The following is a 22,040-nucleotide window of genomic DNA, read 5'->3' as shown; positions in this document are numbered from 1 at the left end:
CAGTTGCACATAAGTCATTGGCAACTTGTGTATAGTGTAGGGCATGAGAAACTTTAAACACCCTCTGATTTTTTTGTGGTGCTGTCTACAAAGCCTTGCAGGGGAAGAATTTAATGTTACAAGAACTTGGGGTGAGAAAATGAATGTAAAAGAACTAGGATTAACTGCTGCTTTGGCACGCTGTCTTGCAGTCACGTCAGCTGAAGTAATTTATCCAGGGAGACAGTGGAAGATCTAATGGTTGTAATATTTAGAACAGATCTGATTAAACACCTAATTTGTATATACAAGACTTGTACATGCAGATGTACGTGTGTATGGGGTATGCCAATTTTTTGGCATACAGATCTCATCTCTCCCTGCTTTTAAGACCTTGACCCTTAAAACCTAGGGTTTTTTAAAATAAATTCACTTAGATGACCATCAGGTATGTGCCTGGAGGCACCATGTGTAGAGGTACACAAACGTAATGGTAGTCTTCCCATTCTTCCAATACTTTTTTCCCTTGTACTGCCCCAGGGAAAAGTTTCTACTAGGGAATTTCCAAAAGTCTTCCGTCTTCAGCTTGATGTACTCAACAGGGCACAGCAGAGTACAGTCTGTTTATGCTTCATTTCTGAGTTCCTGTTTTTCCTGATAGTATTAAAACCAGGACAGAGCAGAACATTCATTTCATGAGCTGTTTTAAAGGTTAGACATAAAGTGTACTTGACAAACAAAAGTTAAGTCTTTCCAATCATGCTGGGGTTTCAATCCATCTGTTGCATTGACCTGGATTTGCTCTTTTGAGACTTACTTTAGAAAGGTGATACTATTGGAAATGAGCAACTAAAAAGTCTTGGATGCACAGCAGATTTGAAGATACACAGCCTTTACTCTTTATAAAGGTGACCAAACCAAACACCTGCCCTGCCTTTTGCTGTTGAGTCTTTTCAGAACAGGATGGGACATCGATCAGCTCATGTCACTACAGCTCATTTTTTGCTTACTCCTTCCTGCAGGTACTCAGCGTGCCAATGCCCGAGCTCCAGCTCCTTACAAAAGAGATTTTGAAGCCAAGCTGAGGAACTTTTACAGGAAGTTGGAGACTAAAGGATATGGACAAGGCCCAGGAAAATTGAAGTATGTTGAAGAATCTCATGAAACTGGATTTGTTTCTCAGGCAGCTTGCCTTGCCTTGCACATCTACAAGCTTCTTCCCAGTAGGAGGAATGCAGATGTTATGGTTACCCTTGCACTTGTGGAAATACAAAGCCTGTCATAAAAGACTTAGTGCCAGCATGTGATTCATAGCAGAGGATACAGCAAGTTCTGAGCCCTTTTTCTATCTTTCCTCTAAGTTTATTTTTGTACAAACAATCTTACCAGTACAGTGCCAAAAAGCACTTTGGGAAGAGGCATGCAGAACAGGAGGCATCTGAATTCTTCCATTACAGCAAGTGCTGATACAAACAATTGTATTTTCTCATGTCTTTTTTCCACTGAAAAAACTAGATAGGCTTATTTTTCGTACATAATTGCCTGTCTTGATATCACAGTCCTCTTTAGTAAAGAGGACTCATAAAATCAAATGTTATTAAATTCTAAGGATTGCCTTAAAAAGCTGCTGATATTTTTACTTCAGCACTCAGAATGCTGGAGTGCTCGGAGCAAGGTCTTCCCTCCATTTATTTGGTAATTTAGTGATTTCATAGATGTTAAGGATCATCATCAAAAGATACTTTCATAATGGTCTTGTGCCAGCTCTCCAACTTTCATAGATACTCTCATAGTAGCCATGAGGCATTAGAACTCTTTTTAACCATTTCTTCTGTTAGAAGGTAGGTTTTTTGGGTGGTTGATTATGTTTTGTTTTGTTTTATTTAACCCAGCCAGTCACTTTTTGCAGGCATTTGTGCAGAGCTCAGACTTCATTTCTGTGGGCTTGTTAAAAGTCTTCCACAACGGAAATGGGTTTAAAATGGTGTTTAGACAGACTTGAAAGGCAGTGCTTGAACATTTTCTGCCTGTAATGTAGTGAAATCACAAACACTTAAAGATTAATCTATGAAATTTAGTCACGAATACTTGGGCAATTAGCTGGTGGAAGAGGATGGCATTTGCTGGCCTTAAGATCCATTGCATTTCTTGCACCTCTTTTTCCTGACCTATTTGCCATCACATCGTGGCTTTTTAAGCAGAACAACAGCTTGATTTTTGAACAGACATTTTGTCTCTTCCTTCCCCAGGCATACACCGATCTGCTCCTTTTTTTTCAAACCAGGACCCCAGCACAACTTGCATACTGCCTGGGTCCTCTTGTTGCCCAGGTACCTTGCCAGTTCCTGGCCTCTCCACTTCTGTGTCCTCTGCAGAGTCAGTGCAATCACTGAGCGATCTCTGCACAAACAGTAAGGCCTGCAAGGGCTTTGCAAGAGGCTGTGTGGGGAGGTAAGCTGCCTCTCTGCAGGCAGCAGCTCCCAGCTTCAGTCTGACTAACTGATCAAACGCACACAAACGGCAGTGTTTGAATGTAAAGCAAGCGGCATTTCAGGAAACTAATTAAACAGTTTTTGGCAGAAGATAAAATGTTTTAAGTAAGGAGGATTCTTTCACCCCTTATTTTAGATCTTAATGGCACTTCCTCACTTTCACAATTTTTCTTTCAGAAGGTACATTATGTTTTCACATGTGAACCTTCAGTCTGGTTTTGGACAAACAGTTGCCATTCCTTCTAGACTTTTTGTCCTGTCACGCTATGCCGGGGATAATGTAGGGATGTGTGATTCTGGAGTTACTGTTCAGTGACTTTGCCACAGTTTTGTCTTTTTCCTTGTTAAGAGATTGCTTTTTACAGAAAAGGTTAGATGCTTGTTTACAGAAAGACTGATTTACAGTCCCAGCCTTATGGAAGGATCTAAACTTAATGAACATGCCCACCTTAGGACCTTACCCACTGAAGCCTTTGATTTAAGGAAGATCTAGGGTATAAAAAAACAAAACTGCACTTCTTCATATGAGAAACATTTTGTTGAAATCTAAAGCAGATCCTTGAGGGACAGAAGCTGCCTGATTGATATCAAACTATCCAGCAGAAATGTGTCTATGAAGTCACCCTGTTACTTTCAGTGTAAATAGATGTTTCCAACCATGGCTCATTTTCATGAGTTGCTATTTCAAAATGATTTTCTCCTCAGATTAATCATTAGGAGAGATCACTTGCTAGAAGATGCCTTTAACCAGATCATGGGCTACTCAAGAAAAGACCTGCAGAGAAATAAACTCTATGTCACGTTTGTTGGGGAAGAAGGGTGAGTAGAACAGGGAAGTAAATGTGATCTGAAAACTCTGTGTGTCTTGCAGCTGCTGCTCACCAAACATCTTGTGGTCTAGAGTGAAAAGAGGAAGGATTACATTCAGGAAATGCCACATACATAAGCCTAGAACATACAGCTGTTCAAGATGACTTTTTAGGCATTTTGAAATGTAATGTATCCTGCCTTTGCAGAAGTAATGCAAGTGTTCATGTGAATTTTCACAATAGTTGGTGTGTGTTTTAGAATGTTGCTGGGAAAGCAAAGAAAAAATAAACAACTTTCTTGTGTTATTAATATTTGTTTCTGTCAGTGCTGACATATCTCCAGTGCTTCTTAAAAGACAGCTGCCATTTTTTGGAGGGAGGGTGCTCCAAGAGTAGGCTAGAAACTTAATCCTTAATTCAGCTCCTGTCTGAGGCAAAGGGAGCTGAAAGCCTGCAGTTCTACAGGAGGTGCTCACTGCCTTTCCAGGCCAGGCCCTGAGTCACCAATAAAAGCAGCTAGGCTGTTGCTACTTGTCAGATAAATACAAATATTCCTGATGTTTCAAAGTCCCTTCAGGGAATGCTCAATCTGTGTCTAATGAAAGTCTAACATGTTACAGGTTGTGAGATTGCATTGCAAAGCAAGATGTGGTTAGATTTTCCTTGCAAGTGAAACTGGAACAGTGTACGATTTGCCTCTTTCATCTCTTGATTTGTGACCCTGTTGTCAGATCTTGAAGCCTTAAGCACAAATATTTTTATTGATACATTTAATGAATCTATTTGTAAATACATTAGCAATTTTATTCCTTGGTATTTAGGAAACTGCAGCACACAGCTCTTGGAGTGCAGTAGTGTGCATTATTGCCATGCTATGCATGAGTCTTGAAAATAGCTAAGTTGTAATAGAAACATCTCATACAAGATTAGATTAAATTAATCTGTCTTTGAAAACCCCTAAATCCGGTTGTTTGTTTAAAGTTCACCGTGAAGTACTTAGTGTTAATAAGGACTCACAGAAGTCTTAGAATAATGTTGACAGCTGAGAGCCAAGTGTGGACTTGTTCTTATAAATACTATCACCATGCTGTCTGAGGAAAAGCTCAGAACTGGAATGACAAGGCTGGTGCGGGATGACATTACACTGTATTGACAGAGCAGGGTGGGGATGCAGGTATGAGGCCTGTTTTATACAGCCCTACCAACCTTTACTTTCACAGCTACAACCTCCACTCAGGTTTAAAAATAAAAGAGGAAATTTAAAAATCATATATAAGATAGAGATTGATCCAGATATTCTGTCTCCCGTCATCAGTTGTCAGTCTTTCGCATTTCATCATTCCATATAGCAAGAGGAAGAGTGACCTGGAAATGGAGGTGACACATCCTCTTCTCATTCTAGCCAAATTTACACAAGACTCTGTTTGTAATGGAAAAGAATGAGTTAATTAAGAGCAAAGTAAAATTAAAATGACGTCAAGTGTCTATTTAGAAATGTGTTTTGAATGAAGAAGGGATGTGTGCAAACTATTGTTCCATCACAGATAGTGCAAGGATATGTATCAAACTTCATTTGGCTAGGTGTGGAAAGACAGGTCAGGGTGGAGGAGAGGAGAATGAGGAGGAGGAGGAATACTGAAAGTTAATTGTTTCCTATTTGCTCCTCCTGTTTTAAGTTTGTAAGTGGGAGTTTGCTCTTGGATTTCTTTTCCAAGAGGGAAAGAAATGCATTACCCATTACCTGGTAATGGGTATGAAATCCTCAAAAATGAAAACATTTTAGTAAGTACTGATTTATTAGTTTTTAAATTAGTGAGACAACTCAGTTATTGCTGCTCATATGATTTTTATCATAAGTCTCATACTGTTGGTATCTTTCTTGAACCTTCAATTTCATGCAATTGTTTAACGTTTTTACATTCATACTTCATGTGGTGATATATGAAGAAAATTTTGATACAAAGAGTATGGTTTCTTAAAGTTATTTCCCTAAGTTCTGTTAACTATTAGCAGAAGCTGCTTTGCATTTGAGAGTGGTAAATCTGAAGTATTAATGGTGCTTCCTAGGAGACGTGAGTCATGTTGCCAACAACATATTACTCTGGTCCTGAATACCCAAATGCCCCACAGTTGCAGCTGTTGTGTGGTTGCATACCTCTTGTATGAAGTTTTCTCACCCTTGTGCCAAGCCTTTAATTGTGGGATAAATCTGACTGGCAGTGCAGGACTCTCATGATTGATTTACATAACGTGACTCATAGTAACTCTGTGTACAAAAGGAGCTGTATGAAATGGTGGGTAGTGAAGCACACAGGTTCTATCCTATCTTAAGATTTCACAGTGAGTCTGATTATCCCAGAAGTTTGCAGGAGTCTTCCAGATGAGCTTTTACTTGATCCTGTTGTTTGTGCCAAGATTAAGATCCAACAGTTGTCCACGATATCAAACCATTTGGGGTTTTTGTTTGGGGTTTTTTCATGCAATTTGAACATGGAATCTGCCCTTTTTGCCAGGGTAAGGATCTGTTTCAGTATGTCACTTCTGAAGCTTTATGAAGTGAAGTGCTTCCAAATGACTGAAGAGGAAATGTTTTTCATTCACCAGATGAAAGAGGCTTTGTCCTCAACTTGATAATGGTACCTAGCTTTTACTTTCCTGACAACTTCATCCTCAAAAAACAACTCTCATCTATGTTTCTCTTCTGTAAAAGTTCATGAGCTAATACATGAGTAACAGAAGTCCTATGTGAAAGCTGACCCTCTCTGTGATACTTCTGTCTGTGCATTGTTCTAGTACTAAATCAAGACCTTCTTAGAAGTCTCAACCTCCAGAAGATATATCTTTATATCTGTTTATCAGGATTATGATCATCTCTGTTCCCCACAGGAAAATCCCTGATATTCTGTTTTCCAACTCTACCAGAGCACTAACTTCATACTTAACTCATTTCACTGGTGACCTGCAGCATAATGTCAAAATTCAGTCTCAGTACTTTGTCAGCAATGAGTTTGTTTATGATTCAGGAAGAAGAGGTTATTTAGATGCCATTAGTATTGGAATTTTGAAATAACAAAAAAAACCCCCAACCACCTCCAAAGGAAATGCACTCTCCAAAAGACATTTAAATGCACTCGTGTTTGGAAGAGAGACAAGAAAACTTAGACAAAGAAAGATAAATTACTGGAGTAATCGCAGATTATATTGCTTGGGAAAACTGAAATACTATCTTTCATATTGTCCGATAGTTGCAAGTCTGCAAAGACAAAATATGACCATTGTTCATTTTCATTCTTAATTTGTCAGATGCATAAAGGTCTCATGTTGTCTCTTTTTATGTCTCCTCCTCCCCCCTACCCTCAATTATTTGGTTATATTCCTGTGGCAAAGAGGCCACTACAGCTGGAGCCAAATTTTTTTATGAGAGCAGCCCGCATGGAGCACTTCATTCCAGTCCTCCCAAGCTGTTCCATTTCAGAATAGCCCCATAAGGACTTCACATACCTTGGCATTAAGCAATCTGCAGGATAAGGGTTCTGGTTAAAATCATAGGAAATTTTAATTAAAATAGTGCATAAAGAATGTAGATTCAAAATAGCATTTCTTTGCACACATGAACACTTTATAGTAATGTCAAGTTTCTCTTTAAAGGTTGGACTACAGTGGACCTTCAAGAGAGTTTTTTTTCCTGGTGTCTAGAGAGCTCTTCAATCCATATTATGGTTTGTTTGAATATTCAGCCAACGATACCTATACAGTACAAATAAGTCCCATGTCTGCTTTTGTAGACAATCACCACGAGTGGTAAGAATGATTTTTCTTTGTTTTTCAGCTATGCTTTCTGTTGTTCCCACTTGTAGACAACTGCTCATATCCGCTCAAACACAGAAACCAGAATCTCATCTTTCTAACCAGCAGCAAAATAGCTGCATTTCTTCTGACTTCCCTGATTTTGTTTTCTCTTGTGGTTTTAAATTATCTTATTTCTCACAAGGTCAGCGAAACTTATGATTTGAAGCATGCACCATGGGATTGTCTCACGATACAACTCTCTGCATTCCTCATACATTAGAAGTCATTTCATGAAAGCAGTATTAGTCTCTTGTGCATTAAAAAATAATGAAAGAAACATTGGCTTTTTGTCAACTGAGGAGATTAAGGGAGATTTCAAACAGGTGTTACTATATTTTATTTGTTTGAGTCTTCCTAAAGAGTACAGGGGTCTCCTCAGTGGAAAAAAAACAACTTATGTGTCGGATGGAAATCTATGAAGGTATCTTAATAAGGGGTCGGGGAGGACTGCTGATTACACAGCTCTTAAGCAAAGTCTGTACATACACACGTCTAAAATAGTTATCAAGGATTTTTACAAAATTCCATTTTCACAATTATAAACCAGTTTGAATCACCCTCAGTTGATATAAGCCATGGCATCACCAGAAGTCTGTAAAGCTGTGCTTTGTATATTAACAGATATGTCTGTAGTGTGGGTAGTTAGATTACGATAATAGTAGAATGGCAACTGCTCATCTGTGTAGGACAGATACGTACTAAGTTCTTATTTATTGGAAGCCACTTATGAAGAATGAATATCACAAAGGAATCTCATTACCAGTTTTAAAAATTAATAGAAAATGAAATGGTTGGCTGCATCCAGTTGAAGCAATGTACCAGGTGAACTCCAGTAATGCAACAATAAATGATATATGCTATATTGGAAAAGCAAGAAGAGTCTGGCAAAAAGGGGAGAAAAATCCTTACATGCTATGCAACTTCTACCAATATGTTGTATTAATCTCTGGCTTCTGCAGTGCTGGACTAGAGACCTTAGGGGGTAAGGGAGGCATGACCCCCTCTTCTTCTGGGATGCTGATGCCAGTGACACCACTGGTCTTGTACAGCCTCGGGGGAATTCAGAAAATGCAGCTGTGACAAGCTGTTATACATGGTAGGGGAAGGCTTTGCATGTCATACCCTTATCTTGCAAACCCAGTGTACAGACAGCTACAGTAAAGCCTTAATCTTTCCAAGAAAACTGTTGCTGGTGATGCATAATCAGTTTAAGAATAATTATTTTATTTGAAAAATAGCACTACACTTAAATCTAGTTCCAGAGATGTTGAGGATTTTTCACAATGGATCTTTATTCTCTTGGGAATATTCGTGAAGACTCTACTATTTCAAAATTGCTGCCATCTGATCTGAAATCTGTTCAACTCCCTCCCACCCAACCTTCTTACATACCCAATAAAATGAAGATAATAGGGGGAGAGAGGGGAGAAGAGGAGGTTGTTTAGATCCTGTTGACATAGGGCTGGAGAGCACTGTGATACATCAAAAAGCTTCCAGCCATCATTCATGAAAATGTATATAGGACTCCATAATCACCAGTCAGAAGAGGGAGCAAGGACCCACCGGAAACAGAAAAGACAGACAGCAAGAACTGTCGGGCTGAGGAAGGATAGAAAAACCTTTGGCCTCCCAGCAACATGAAAACAAGTTAATCCTATATGGGATGTGTGGTGGATATACTTCTGTGAGAGGCTAGTCTGGCAGGGTCGATTGTGTTAATATGGATTTGACATTTTTGGGAAGTTGCAATTTTAGGTATCTGAGGGATTTTCCACACCCTGCAGGCTTGTGGGTTTTTTTCTGTGCCTTGCTGAGAATGTAAAAGAAATGCAAGAAAATAATTAAAAAAACCCAAACACAAAAATTACCACAATTTATACACAGCTTTCTGATCTAAAAATGCTGTTTGGAAATACATGTAAGTTTTGATGAGAGAGCAGTCTACAAACAACAAAGCTTCAGTATGATGATTGTAACTCTTTCTCTTCCAGGTTCAGGTTTAGTGGTCGAATTCTTGGTCTTGCTCTGATACATCAGTATTTGCTAGATGCCTTTTTTACACGACCTTTTTATAAAGCCCTCCTCCGAATGTGAGTAGAATTGTTCTGTCTCCTTTTTTGTTTGGTTCCTTCCCCATGGACGATGCTGTTTTATGTATGGATAAATTATGATTTATCATCAAAGAAGACAGGCCTTTTTTTTAAAATGTAATAATTTCATTTCAATCCAGGACTTCTTTAAGATGAAAAAGTTTACTTGTTTCTGCTTATGGTTATTAGGTGATGGTTATCTAATAACTCAAAATGTTCTTTCTGATCAGTATGAAAACCTTGTATTTTGTTTTCATCATGTTATCAACTTTCTTCTACAAAATCTTACATTTGAAGATGTACAATGAAATGCTGTGGTTTTATTCCTGATATTAATAGAGTTCTTACTCATTTGTCTTGTAGTGACTCACAGGATAGGATATGAATCACCTTGTAACTTAGACTGCAAGACCCATTCTCAGAGGTAGACTGATTGTTTCAGCCAGAGCAGGAGTAGTAGTTCTGAAAAGAAAGTATGAAGTATATCAGAATAAAGCTCCATAAAATGGAGATTGCAAACAATCAGAGCTGCACTTGCACATGAACATTGCTCAGCATGTCTGGAATTTTAAGACCTAATGAACTTAATGCTTCACTTTTTGTCTTCCATTTGAAAGCTGCTTTGAGAAGTCTGGAAGGATATTTGTTGTATAAAACATCATACATTCTAGTAGTGTGGAGTAATGCATCCATTCCTATTGTATATATATTTTAAAAGTACCTAAATGCTAACAGCATCATTTTGATAAGAATGAGGACTTAGCCCAGATGGACTTCAATACTAAAATGTTATGACTGCCTAATTGAATTAATAATTTAAATTGGTCGTTCTCTAAACAGTAAAATTAAAAATGAGGAGTGGCCACCTTTGTACACAGCCTGATTCATGCAACTTTCTCATCTAAGCCCTGGACCTTCACTTTCCTCAGAAGTGATGAGCCATCCAGTCTACCTCTGCAAATGGGACACTGCCCAATCCATCGGCTTTGATGTAGGGGATGTTACTGCAGGGTGTCACTTACACTACACTTGAGCATCCGTCTTAAGAGTACAAAGCTTTCTTCAGACTTTTTATGGACCCAAGGATATAAGCAGGCAGGGAACCCAGCAGCTAAAAAGCCCTTTACTTAATGAATAGCCCGTGTCCTGTTTGACAGAACAGGATTTAAGGAGTTAGAAATGGCAGAAATTGCCATGTTATTAAATATTATTAACTGATGACATGTTAAAGCATGGAGTAGTAACTGTTAAAGACAGCAAGGGGAAGTTGGCTTTACATGTTGGATTTGTAAAAGGACCAGGTAAGGGGAAATACAGCAAAAGGTAGATATTTCTGGGTAGACAGGATCTCTGAACAGACTCCTCCACACAACAAGGAGAAGAGAGAGGTGGCAGTGTAGTCACATAAGTAAAAAAGCTAGTAGTTGCTCATTACAAAACATTCCCATTTTTTGTATGATTTGCATTTTTTGTCTCTTTCACCTGTGTATTTTCAAAATTCCAAAATATTCTTCACAGGACACATGGGACAGACTCAGCATAAGCTTAAAATCAGTGTGTCTTCAAATTAATAAATTCTGGAGTTTTGTACACTAACAAAATCATTTTGTGCTATACAGTAACTATTACTAGGCAGATAAATAGAGATTTGAAGTAATGTCTTCTTTATTCTATTGATTCTTCTCTTGGTTCCCATTCTTAGTCTGATTTTCAGGACTGTCCTATCTGAGTTTGGTTACTGACCACACACTACTGCTGACATCTGTATTTGTGTGTTTTCTTCTTCCTTATGTTAGACTCTGTGACCTGAGTGACCTGGAATATCTCGATGAGGAGTTTCACCAGAGTTTGCAGTGGATGAAAGACAATGATATACATGACATCCTAGATCTCACGTTTACTGTAAATGAAGAAGTTTTTGGGCAGGTGTGCAAGATTCTCAATTTCATTTCCCTTGTGTATTCTACTGCTAGGGAAACATTTTCTGGGCTCAAGAATGATGTGTCCATGCTGATTTGCACATGTTTTTATAAAATTCTGTTTGATGAAAACAGTGTTGAAATCTAAGGACAAATTGTTATTTGTAACTGGTCAAACATGTCTTTCTGGTTAAGGAGATTTTCTGGAGTGTATCTGAAATACCAGAATCTTGGATTGCTCTGCTGGAGATAGTTTACCTGAATTTAACTGCAGCAGACTTACCATTCAGAGGTATTACAGCGTCTTTGTTACAGTATTATTTAGAAGACTTCAGTAGAATAGTCACTATAAAGATTTTTTCTCCTTCTCAGTTTATTCTTTATACTAAATATGAAGATTCTTAGTCTAACTGGGATTTCAAATATTATTTTAGCCAAAAAAAGCTTTGTTGTATGTTCTGTTATTTCGCATATTCCAGTTTACTAAAGTCATTCCTGGCTAGTGCTCTTGAGGAATTACTTCAGCTTAAAAATATACATTATTACAATTCTTTCTTTTGTCTTTATAATACTGTGTTGTCTCTTGGTAATTTCGTTTTCCTAAGATCACAGAACGGGAACTAAAGCCAGGAGGTGCCAACATCCCGGTCACTGAAAAGAACAAGAAAGAGTATATAGAAAGAATGGTGAAATGGAGAATTGAGAGAGGTGTTGTACAACAAACAGAAAGCCTGGTTCGTGGTTTCTATGAGGTACAAAACTCAAAAATGAAATGAAATTTATTTTCTTCTTGTATCCACCCAAAATATTTTTCTCCTCATCTACATTTCCCAAATACAGAATCCAAAAAACCAGATATATCTATAAGCAGAAATGTCCCTACAGATATCAGGGGAAGTGGGGAGAATAAAGAAAAAAAGTTAGTCATTGACTTGAACCCATAGTTATACATCTACTTTAAACTGGAAAGTACTATGGATCACTCTCTGTATGATTAGCAGTGAATACTTGCTAAAGTGACCCATCTGTTTCCTCACTGGGCCTTTGAGGTTTTTGTGTGCATGCTGCACCATGTCACACGGTAGAATGAGTGTATTTTAAGGTCTTTTCTCTCTCCTGTTTTAACATAGACAATTAAATTAAATGTATTGAATTGAATGTATTGAATTGAATGTATTAATTTACCCTGAAATAATTCAGTATTACGTGCCAATAAAATTCTCTCCCAATCACTGTGATCCTCTAACAAAACTAAATAGAACTGAGGTATAAGAAAAAGAAGTCCATTTACTTGCCTTTAAAAAGAAAGAAAACTTTTATCCTTTCCATTCACGAAAGAAATGTGGCCTGATAAATGTTTTAGTGACAGACAAGCCTTTTATGGGGAGGCAATAATTGATAAATGAAGAAATGTGCTACGCATTTTATTTCCTTTTACAGGTAGTTGATGCGAGGCTCGTGTCTGTATTTGATGCCAGAGAACTGGAACTGGTTATAGCTGGAACAGCAGAAATTGACTTGAGTGATTGGAGAAATAATACAGAGTACAGAGGAGGTAGCCTTAATTTTGAATTGTTTACTGACAATGCTGGGGGCCCTGGGATTGCCCAGATTCTGAGACACTAAAGGACCATCCCCTGAAATACACCTGTAGTATCTTCTGAACTTCTATGGTTAAGCTTGCATTGAGAAGGTTCAGAAGGTAATTTGTCCACTGCAGTTTGCTTCATTGCTTCCCCATGCAGCTCTTCCCTTACTGTTCTTGTCTGGGCAGCATAACAGAGCAGTCTTCTCCACAGAAATCACTGTGCTCACCTGCACACTAGTAGAGTACCACCCCTACACTGGAGACAAATGGAATGCTAACCATTCTTAATGGGATCTACCTCTTTTCCACTCTTAAAGAAGACAGGAAGTTAGAATTAATCCCAGTGACTGCAGGCTGGCAGTTGAGATAATTTGAGAACAATGGAAGATTTGGGAACTACTTTTGAGAGAGAGAGTTGCAGCATCATTTGTAGCTTTAGATACATAAGAAGCACAGCATTGGGATATTGCGAGATCTGGCATTCCTGTTAGTGATTAATTAGTGGAAGAAATGCTTCCCAAAGAGATGCCACTCCTTTTTGTCACAGTAAATTAATTCTCTGCCTTTAAGATTTTTAAATATTATAAGACTATTCTCTCACCTCCTCTGTTTTGCTGCTATCGGATAAAAAATATGGCATTATTGTGACTAGGGCCAAACTAGGAAAAGCTTATTAACTATTCTCTCAACCACTTTTTGTAGCACGTAGAGGTATAAAGGCTCTTTTTATTTTAACAGGTTATCATGACAATCACATTGTAATTCGGTGGTTCTGGGCTGCTGTGGAGAGGTTCAACAATGAACAACGACTAAGACTTCTACAGGTGAGGAATCAGATGATCTATGTAAAAATAGTGCCCATCATTAAAATTAGATTCTAAACTAGTCCCACCCAGGTATATGACATCCAAAATTGATGGTGATGCTGGCCAGCAGGAAGAACCTGACAATCCTCAGAGTCTTACTGTAATAATTTTAAGTGACTGAAGCTCACAGATACTTTTATAGATTTCTAAGTTAAAAAATACATTTAAGATAAAGTATCTGATGTCAATAACCCCTTATTTTTGTTTGATTAAAAGTACATTAAGACTAGTAAAGATTGAAAAGGAAAACTGTAATTGGTTATATCATTAGGAAGAACTTTTAATAATATTTGTACAGCTTAGGAAGGAGAAAGCTTAGATGGAAGTTTCAGTGGCTGAAAGTAGAAAAGAATGACGAAAACCTAAAAATCGTCCCAATTCCGTTTTCACTGAGCCAGCCTGCAGAGTCCAGTCATCCTTTTGATGCAATACAAAAACCTCTCCACAAATATTTATACATGTGGGTTTACTACTGAGTTAAATTTTTTCAATTTGGGTTGCATCCATCATACCTGTAAAGAAACAGACAAACCTGCACCCCAAACCATACCATGTGCTCCATGTTCTGTGAAATCCACTGGTTTTAACAATTCAGAATTTGCATCTGATCACTGAGGTCCCTATATGAGTACGATGAAGGATTTTTTTTAAATCTGTTTAAGTACATAAAAAAGGTCTGCAAAAAGCAGTGTGGGACTTCTCATTTGATAGAGAGCCAGACGTGTCTGCTTATATGTTCCTATAACATCAGTTAGTCAAAAGTTTTTTCTCAATATCTAAATCATTAAAAATCAGGTAGCCTCTGATCTGTCAAAACCCACATTTGATCAGTTCATGACAGGCTATAACTAAATCTGCTCAACAGACAGCATTTCAGCAAATGTTAGTGGACAATCTACGTAACCTTCCAAATTTAGTCCTTTTCTTATAGTGTTTGATAGTGGTTTACAAAGACATTGAAATCCACATAGCCAAAAAATGTAACACAAAGCCAGTATTACTTTTTTGTAGTTCCTCTTAATACAGAGTAAAGACAGTAGGGAAAATCTCACTTAGGCCTAAATTTAGGTAACTTGATATTAATAGTATTTTACTCTACAGTATTTACATATTCTCTTTCAAAGAGAAACCTTTGAAGGAAATGAATCTGATAAGTTGTCTCTTCTAGAGTCCTGTCATGAAATGGTCTGTTTTCCCTTACCCTCTATTTGAAGTGGTGTTTATTCCTTGTGCCTCACAGATTTCCTTATTTTGCAAATGGTTTTCCATAAGCATTTGGACTTTAGTGGGTATGCTGATATAAATACAATTCTAATGCACACCATCTGTGTACCAAATATCCACGATGTTTTGTTTGCCCTGGCAGTTTGTTACAGGCACGTCCAGCATACCTTATGAAGGATTTGCCTCTCTACGGGGGAGCAATGGTCCAAGAAGGTTCTGTGTAGAGAAGTGGGGGAAGATCACTGCTCTTCCAAGGTACAACTGTTGTGTGTATTAGTGCTAGAGATACTTTAGAATATCAGTTACCAGGATAACGGATGTTTGAGAAACATAAACAAGTTTTAACTGTTTATGTTATGTTTAACTGAATGTGCAAATATACTATGCTTTACATGCCAGTTTCCTTCCCCATTGTTCCAGTGTCTTGATGCGTCCATTTTTCTTTGAACTTAATTTTGTTGTCATAAGATGGACAAGGCAGTGTAACTGTGGCTGACATCCATACCATAATGCTTTTGTCATGGAAAATTGTTTCAGAATGTTAACTACTTCTGAATTGGATTTTGCTATATTGATTAAATGTGCAAGTATTTACTTACTGAACATGCAGCTCATCACTTAGGAGCAAAAATTAATATGAATTAAAGTTAAATAACAAAATATTTAATAAAATTAAATAGCAAAAGCTAGTATCAGACTTTTTGCATTAGGCAGTCTCTACAGAATAGTTCAGTGATGTAAGTTTTGTGATCTGTCTGATGTCAACAAATATGGAAGAGGCAAGTTATGAACTGAAGAAGGGTTGTATTTTGAGGAGCGGGGTCATTTGGCTTAAGAGACGGCACAGGGACAAGAGAAGGTGAAGATTTCAATGAGAACAAGTAGGGTAAATTGAAATATGTCAAGATGGTGAAGGCACAATATGAGAGTCCAAGATATGAAAGCAGGAACTGAGATATAAGAGCCCTTGCAGACAAGAGGCAGCATTTAAACTGGGTAGTGGCAGGTATCAGACCATGGAAAAGAGCTGTTTTCAAAGGTCCATGGTAGCAATACCGGGACTAGACTAACAACATATGAGTGATGCAAGAAAGATCTTCTACCATGGGTGATTCACTGACAAAAAATGACAGGTTCTAGTCTTTTCTGTGTTGTGATTAGACTGGTATGTTTCTGGAAGATTTCCTTTCATCCAGCTCTGTAATTCTGTAGCCTTTAGAATGTGTTAACGGTGGTTAGACACAGATTAATATGCAGAGTGTGGGTAAACCAACTCTATGTAATCAGAGCTAAGCTTTTTTACTTTAGTATGCTGCTTCTATAGCTTGCGATAGTAGCTTTGTGCTGGGCTGATCCATGGAGGAAACTCAATCCTAATGCTAGCCCATTCCTAGTAAGCAAGATTCCTCAGGAATAACTTGCATTCAGACTCTTTTTAGACACAAGGCATCTGTCAGACACACTGAGTTTCTCTGACCAACAACCCTTAGCTTGTTCCTCCAGCGTAAAGGCAGAGGCAGAGGCATCAGGCTGCTGTTCGAACCACACTGGGAAAGTCAGAAGTGGCACTGTGAAATCCACAGGCACAGCAGGTGACCTTTAAACAAAGCCATCTTTCCAGTGTACAGTACAAATGAGAGGCAGGCAACTGAGGACTAGAGATAAGCAAATTCTGGAAATTGCTATTTCAAATCAAACACTCTTAATATATTTTGGGTGCCTAGTAATACCTTGTAGCCTGGTAAGTCTACTTTATTATTTAGGTATAAAATAGATTTGATTTTGTTCAAAAAGAAAAAGCTTTGATATTTTTTAATATTATTTCTAACTTCAAATTACAAGATTTTCTTGTGAGTTTAAGTAAGAAAAGAAATTGTGGGAGTTTTTCCTGTATATTCTCTAAAACTGGAATTCGTGGTGCTAACAAGCACAGCTTGTAGCATGGGAAAGATCAGGACATGCCAGGATAGGATGCTCAGAATTTCCCCCGAAAAAGTTAGCAGAGCCCTGGCTGTAACGAACTGCAGAGTAAAACTGCTTCCTATAGGGAGATGCCGAGAAACTTTGCTACCATACGGTGTTCAGCAAATACAGAGGAAAAGCCAACTCTTCAAATAGAGGAGAATGTATTGTGTCCTTGAAATTTCATTTGTGATTCCCTTGGTTAGGAAACATCGGGAAACATCTGACTTTTGTTTCTGTGGATAGTTTTTAACATAAAAACGTGAGAATTAAACCAACAACACACTTGTTTAAAAAAAAAAAAAAAAGAAAAAAGCCAACAACTCTGTGTAACAAACATCTACAGTTGTCATGAGCTGAGAATTTCTGGCATTCATACATGGGGAACTTTGATCTTATAAAACATAAATGATCTTCCGTGTTCATGCTTAAATGGGCTAAGCCCTGAGCAGAAAGTGGTATTTGCATTTTAATGTATCTAGTTCCTGTGTGCAGTGTAGCTTCAGCCTGCTTCTCGCCAGCTTCAAAGACTTACTGTGCAAACACTGAGTAGTGCTGGCTTGAAGGTAAGACATCATTAACAACGACCCTGAGTAGCAAACCTTGAAGAGGTTTCCACACAAGCCCTGCGTGTGTAAACACATTGCTGGATGTGCTGAGAATGCTGCCCCAGGACTCCGTCACTCTTACTGATTGTCAGATAACTAAACTATTTGTATTAAGGCACCATCACTCGCTTGTAGCAGTGCTATGCTTTTCAAGTTGCCCTCTTAGGGGGAGAGCTTGTGAAATTTGATATTGCTTGGTGTGAGGGTGGCCAAAGTTAGGACTCCACAAGGCAGTGGACTTTGTTTCTTCCTCTGTTTCTAGAAGAACTACTGCACTGCTGAAAACATGTATAAATACCCATCCCCATCTCTTCTTCCTGATTTTTAGACATATAAGGCAACTAATAAAGTTACTTGGGTATGTGCTTATGGTCTAAGCAGCTGTGAATATAAACACAGAAGTATTCACTAGATGTTTACCTAGTTCCCACTGTTCTGACTGCTGTGTAATCAGTTCTGCTGAATCAAAATAATGACATCTCTGTGAGGCGCATGTCAGATTGCCTAGGTTGTATCATTGTCTTTTACACTAATAAGTCAGCAGCGTGTAAAAGGCCCTGAAAAGATTGATGATTACAGGTTTAGCTTAACTATTGCTATCCCTGATTCTTCTTCCTTATCTCATGCTGTGTTGTAGATTACACTGAATCAGCAGGGAGACTGTTACTCTTTCAATTCACTTACCTGCTGAGAAAATCAGTTCCAGGTTCATAGCTGTGCATTATATACGTGCATGTGATGATTCACATGCAAGTAGTATTTGTGTCTGCTGGATTTTAACCCTAAGTCATGCAATTTACTACTGCAGTCAGAACAAAGGGAAGATTAACTGGGAATCTAGACTTCAGGAACCAAGATGCTTTTTCATATTGTCATACAATGTCAGTCCAGGAAGATGAACAGTTAGTGCCCACGTGGTTTGAAATGTTGGAAAGCGAAAATACTGTCCAGAGCCAACAAACTTTTCTTTTTGAAGACTTACAGAGTTGCTTGCTAGGGTGAGGAAAGCATGCGTTGCCTCAGAAGACAAAGATCTTAAGTTTTTGTCTTTTCTAATGAATGGCTTGGTTTTCCAAAGTAGGTGATTACATTTTCAACCTTGCCCTCAAAATTAAGATAAAACTCAATTCCCTTTATAAATATAAATGACGTGCCAGCTTACTATTAAACCAGTTTCTAATTAATCCCTTGCTAATTACATACTATGTCTTTTATAATTTGTGGTTTTGCAGCCCACACAGCATGATCCATAGTTCTAATGAGTGGCTTTCAGCTCCAAGCAGCAGAAGCATGTGGTTAGACTGTTAATTGCCTAAGACTCTCCCACATTCTCCACTGAACTCAAGGGATCACTGAGTTCCAGTTGCACATTTGCTGCTGGGTCTAAATCGGTCTCTTGCTTCAAAAATTCACAGATACTACTTTGTAAGGAGTTTTTGGAAAGGCAAATCAGGAGTACAAAGGAAGCTTTCCTTCAGGAGCCTTAGAGGGATGGCTGTAATACTAGGCTTCTGGAATACAGGGTGGGGAAATGCCCCCTCTGCTATACAGTACGTACTAACAGTATACTTCTAAGAGTACTGTATTTTGGGGAGGGTGTGAAATTTGATGCTTTTTTGTAAGTGATTGCAGTGATTTTTAAGTGATTTAAGTGCTGTTTGGACTGTGTTTATAATTAGTAGTGTGGCCTTCTGTACGGAGTATATATTTTTTCAGCCTGATACTTTTATGACACTCTAAGGCTGTAACTAAGTGAATATTTCAGCTTCTATGCGGGTTTGTAATAGACTCTTGGGTTTTTAACAAATGAGGTTAACCCACTTCACTTCATGTTCCATCCCTGCAGTTGGGAGCTGAAAGTCACTAAAACAGCAATTAGTTAATTTGTTCCCATGGAAGGCAGCACTTTCTGGCTCAGAGAAAGCTCAGTACGGCTCTGTTGTAGACACTCAGATTTCTGGGAGTGGTTAGATTAAATAAGGAGTTAATTTGCTGCAAGGAGGGAGCTTGTTCAGTCCTTCCATTGCCATTATGTTACACATCTACATTTAATATGGGTCATACTTGATGAAGGGCAGGTCACTGCAGGGAAAATTTTTCACCTGAATTGTATTCATGTAACTCTGTGATGTGTTACATTGCAAAAGAATAAACTGAGACCTGCCAAAATACAAAAAGGTTTTCATGCTCTAAAATCATCTAAAATGGGTCTTTTGGTCCAGCTTCAATTCGCATCATTTCTTTCTCAAGAGTCCATCACATTAAAAATTATGCTACCTATTTCACTAGAGAAGGATAGTGTTTTAGAAAGCCTGTTTAGATAGCCTGCCCTGAGGTCAGGCAGTGATATCCATTATTCTGCTATGAGGAGAAACCTTTATTATCTCCCTTTTCATTCCCTGGAAGAGGTTTTGAGGATCAGTTCAGAGTGTGTCAAAAAGCTGAGGTGTATGGACTTTGGAAACTGTGATTTAAACCATGTGGTTGCCCTCTTAAGAAAGCAGGGTGGGGGTGGTATGCTAGAGGTACGTGCATAGTTTCATGTAATTACAAAAAGTATTATTCTAAAGGTCATTGGCTTGCAGGGCCATGTATGTACATAGTGTAAATCAGCACAAGCAGAACAAGATTTATATGCCAAGGAAATGTAGAAGGAAGAGCATCTCATTTGTCTGTCCTTTACTACTGTGGATTGTGTCCTGTGTATCTAGAGTATTTTCATCAAATCTAGTATCTTATGCATATTCAGTGTACTGAAATACCTTGCTTTTGGTTACAAATACAGTCTTCAAGTATCATCAGTACCAAAAAAAAAACCCTTCTCAGAAGATACATTTAAAGCCAAGATTTTGGAACAGACTATTTGAATTGTACCATGCTGCGTCATCCTTTTCTCATGCACATTTAATGGATAAAATTTATCCCATGCCTTTTGGGCTGTGAGTGTGCTTCTAAAGACCTTCATAAATGCTTCTTACTGGTTTCTTTTAATTAGAAGAAAGTAGATTAAACCTCGCTATGCGTTCAATTGGAAAACATCATTTGACAGAACAAAGTATTCTGGAAGAATACTATCTGCACATCTCTATGCAAGCACATACCAGTCTGTGTGTTCTCTTTTGAACTTCTTAATAATGTACTTCTTCACCTTCTCTTTTTTCCCCCCCTCAGGGCTCACACTTGTTTTAATCGTCTGGACCTTCCCCCTTATCCATCATTCTCTATGTTATATGAAAAACTGTTGACAGCAGTTGAAGAGACAAGTACTTTTGGACTTGAGTGACACACAAACCACAGTGCCCAGCTCATTGGACTTTTGTGGATCTGTCTTCTCAACAAATGAATGAACGTTTGTCTTGGATTTCCTAGAGGAAAATTGTTTCACGGTGCAATTCAAATAATGAGGTTCCATGAAAGAGCAATTAAAAAGCATTGTGGTAGTGGCAGAATTCTCTACAGTGAAATTAGAGTGTGCCTGATGTGCAGGGAAAACCAAGTCTTGCAATCCGTGGTTTTTCAGGACAGCCAAACTTCCTAAGTTTATGTTCTGAGCAAACAAGAAACATAATCCCATGTTGTGATCAAACTGGCTACTGCAAAACTGACATGTACCCGAAAACTGGATTTCATCAAAGTTGTTGAATATAAAATTCAAGTCAAAATGTGAAATCATTCAGCCCTTTACCTACACAGTAAATTATCAAAAAACCCTTTTTTTTCCTTTTTTTTTTTTTTTTTAAATTCCTGAAGGTACATTACTTTATGCCATATGTTGTAATAGCATATCCTGTTCTTGCTTTACTGAAGACTACGAGTGCCTGCATGGTGTGCGCCGTAATGCTCACCTTCCTGGGGCAGAAATGAATTGGAAGGAAAGTCAGCAACAAAGGATGTAACCATAATGGCTTGCATTAAGGAGGTTTGTGGAAATGTGTTTGCCAGTGGTGTGTATGACAAAAGATGAGCTGTTACAATGAACTTAATAACCATAAGACTGATTTTATGATTTATACTGCATGGAAACTATTTTAAGAAGAAACTAGCAATTTATCACAGCATATCAGGAAAAACAAAACCCTAACACAGTGACTTCTGTTTATTTTTATAGGTTCGTTATATTATGTTTCTTAGAGTGTAAACAGGAAACAAGCAAACTAAAACACAGTTTCTGTTTTGGTCACTTTCCATGCTTGAACAGGCATTCCGCTAGTGTTTATTCTTTAAGCACTCTCAAGGGGAAAAAATGCCTTTTATTTTTATAAGAGTAAAAAACTCCCAAAAATATTTTGCACTGAATGAACCAAAGTTGAAGGGACATTATGATCTGACTGACAGCAAACTGCATCACTATCTAGTATCTATAAAACCACTTAGGAACCAGGCTTTCTTCACGGTGCCATGTCTATAGATATCAGGACTGTGCACATAAGTAATAATTTTATAATACTATATATGATATTGTAATATGCATTTATTTTAAATGCATCTGGGTCATTTTTCATGCATTGGATAACTTAATGCAGTGGAGTTTAATACAAATCTTTCATATGCTCCCCACTTTTTATTTGTACAGCACCATAAAACACTAGCTCATTTGGAAACCCATGAGTAACCTACTTTAAGGTGAGCCGCTGGTCATAATGCCACTGTCCCA

General features: G+C 38.0%; 1 protein-coding gene across 1 annotated transcript in view; it reads left to right on the top strand.

Annotated features, from left to right (window-relative positions):
* The window catches only part of HECW2 (HECT, C2 and WW domain containing E3 ubiquitin protein ligase 2), a 103,691-nt gene extending 83,022 nt beyond the window's left edge, over window positions 1-20,669 (top strand). Inside the window, exons 19-28 of the mRNA XM_010011032.1 lie at window positions 1,002-1,122; window positions 3,177-3,290; window positions 6,929-7,081; window positions 9,121-9,219; window positions 11,016-11,145; window positions 11,744-11,890; window positions 12,579-12,693; window positions 13,465-13,550; window positions 14,959-15,071; window positions 20,558-20,669. Coding sequence (XP_010009334.1) covers window positions 1,002-1,122; window positions 3,177-3,290; window positions 6,929-7,081; window positions 9,121-9,219; window positions 11,016-11,145; window positions 11,744-11,890; window positions 12,579-12,693; window positions 13,465-13,550; window positions 14,959-15,071; window positions 20,558-20,669 — 1,190 coding nt within the window. The remainder of the gene's footprint in view (window positions 1-1,001; window positions 1,123-3,176; window positions 3,291-6,928; window positions 7,082-9,120; window positions 9,220-11,015; window positions 11,146-11,743; window positions 11,891-12,578; window positions 12,694-13,464; window positions 13,551-14,958; window positions 15,072-20,557) is intronic.
* Window positions 20,670-22,040: the final 1,371 nt, after the last annotated feature.

This window comes from Nestor notabilis, unplaced genomic scaffold (assembly GCF_000696875.1).
Source record: "Nestor notabilis isolate BGI_N333 unplaced genomic scaffold, ASM69687v1 scaffold8760, whole genome shotgun sequence".
Taxonomy (NCBI): Eukaryota; Metazoa; Chordata; class Aves; order Psittaciformes; family Psittacidae; genus Nestor; species Nestor notabilis.
Note: the sequence above shows the minus strand (reverse complement) of the source record. Positions and strands in the feature narration are given on the sequence as shown.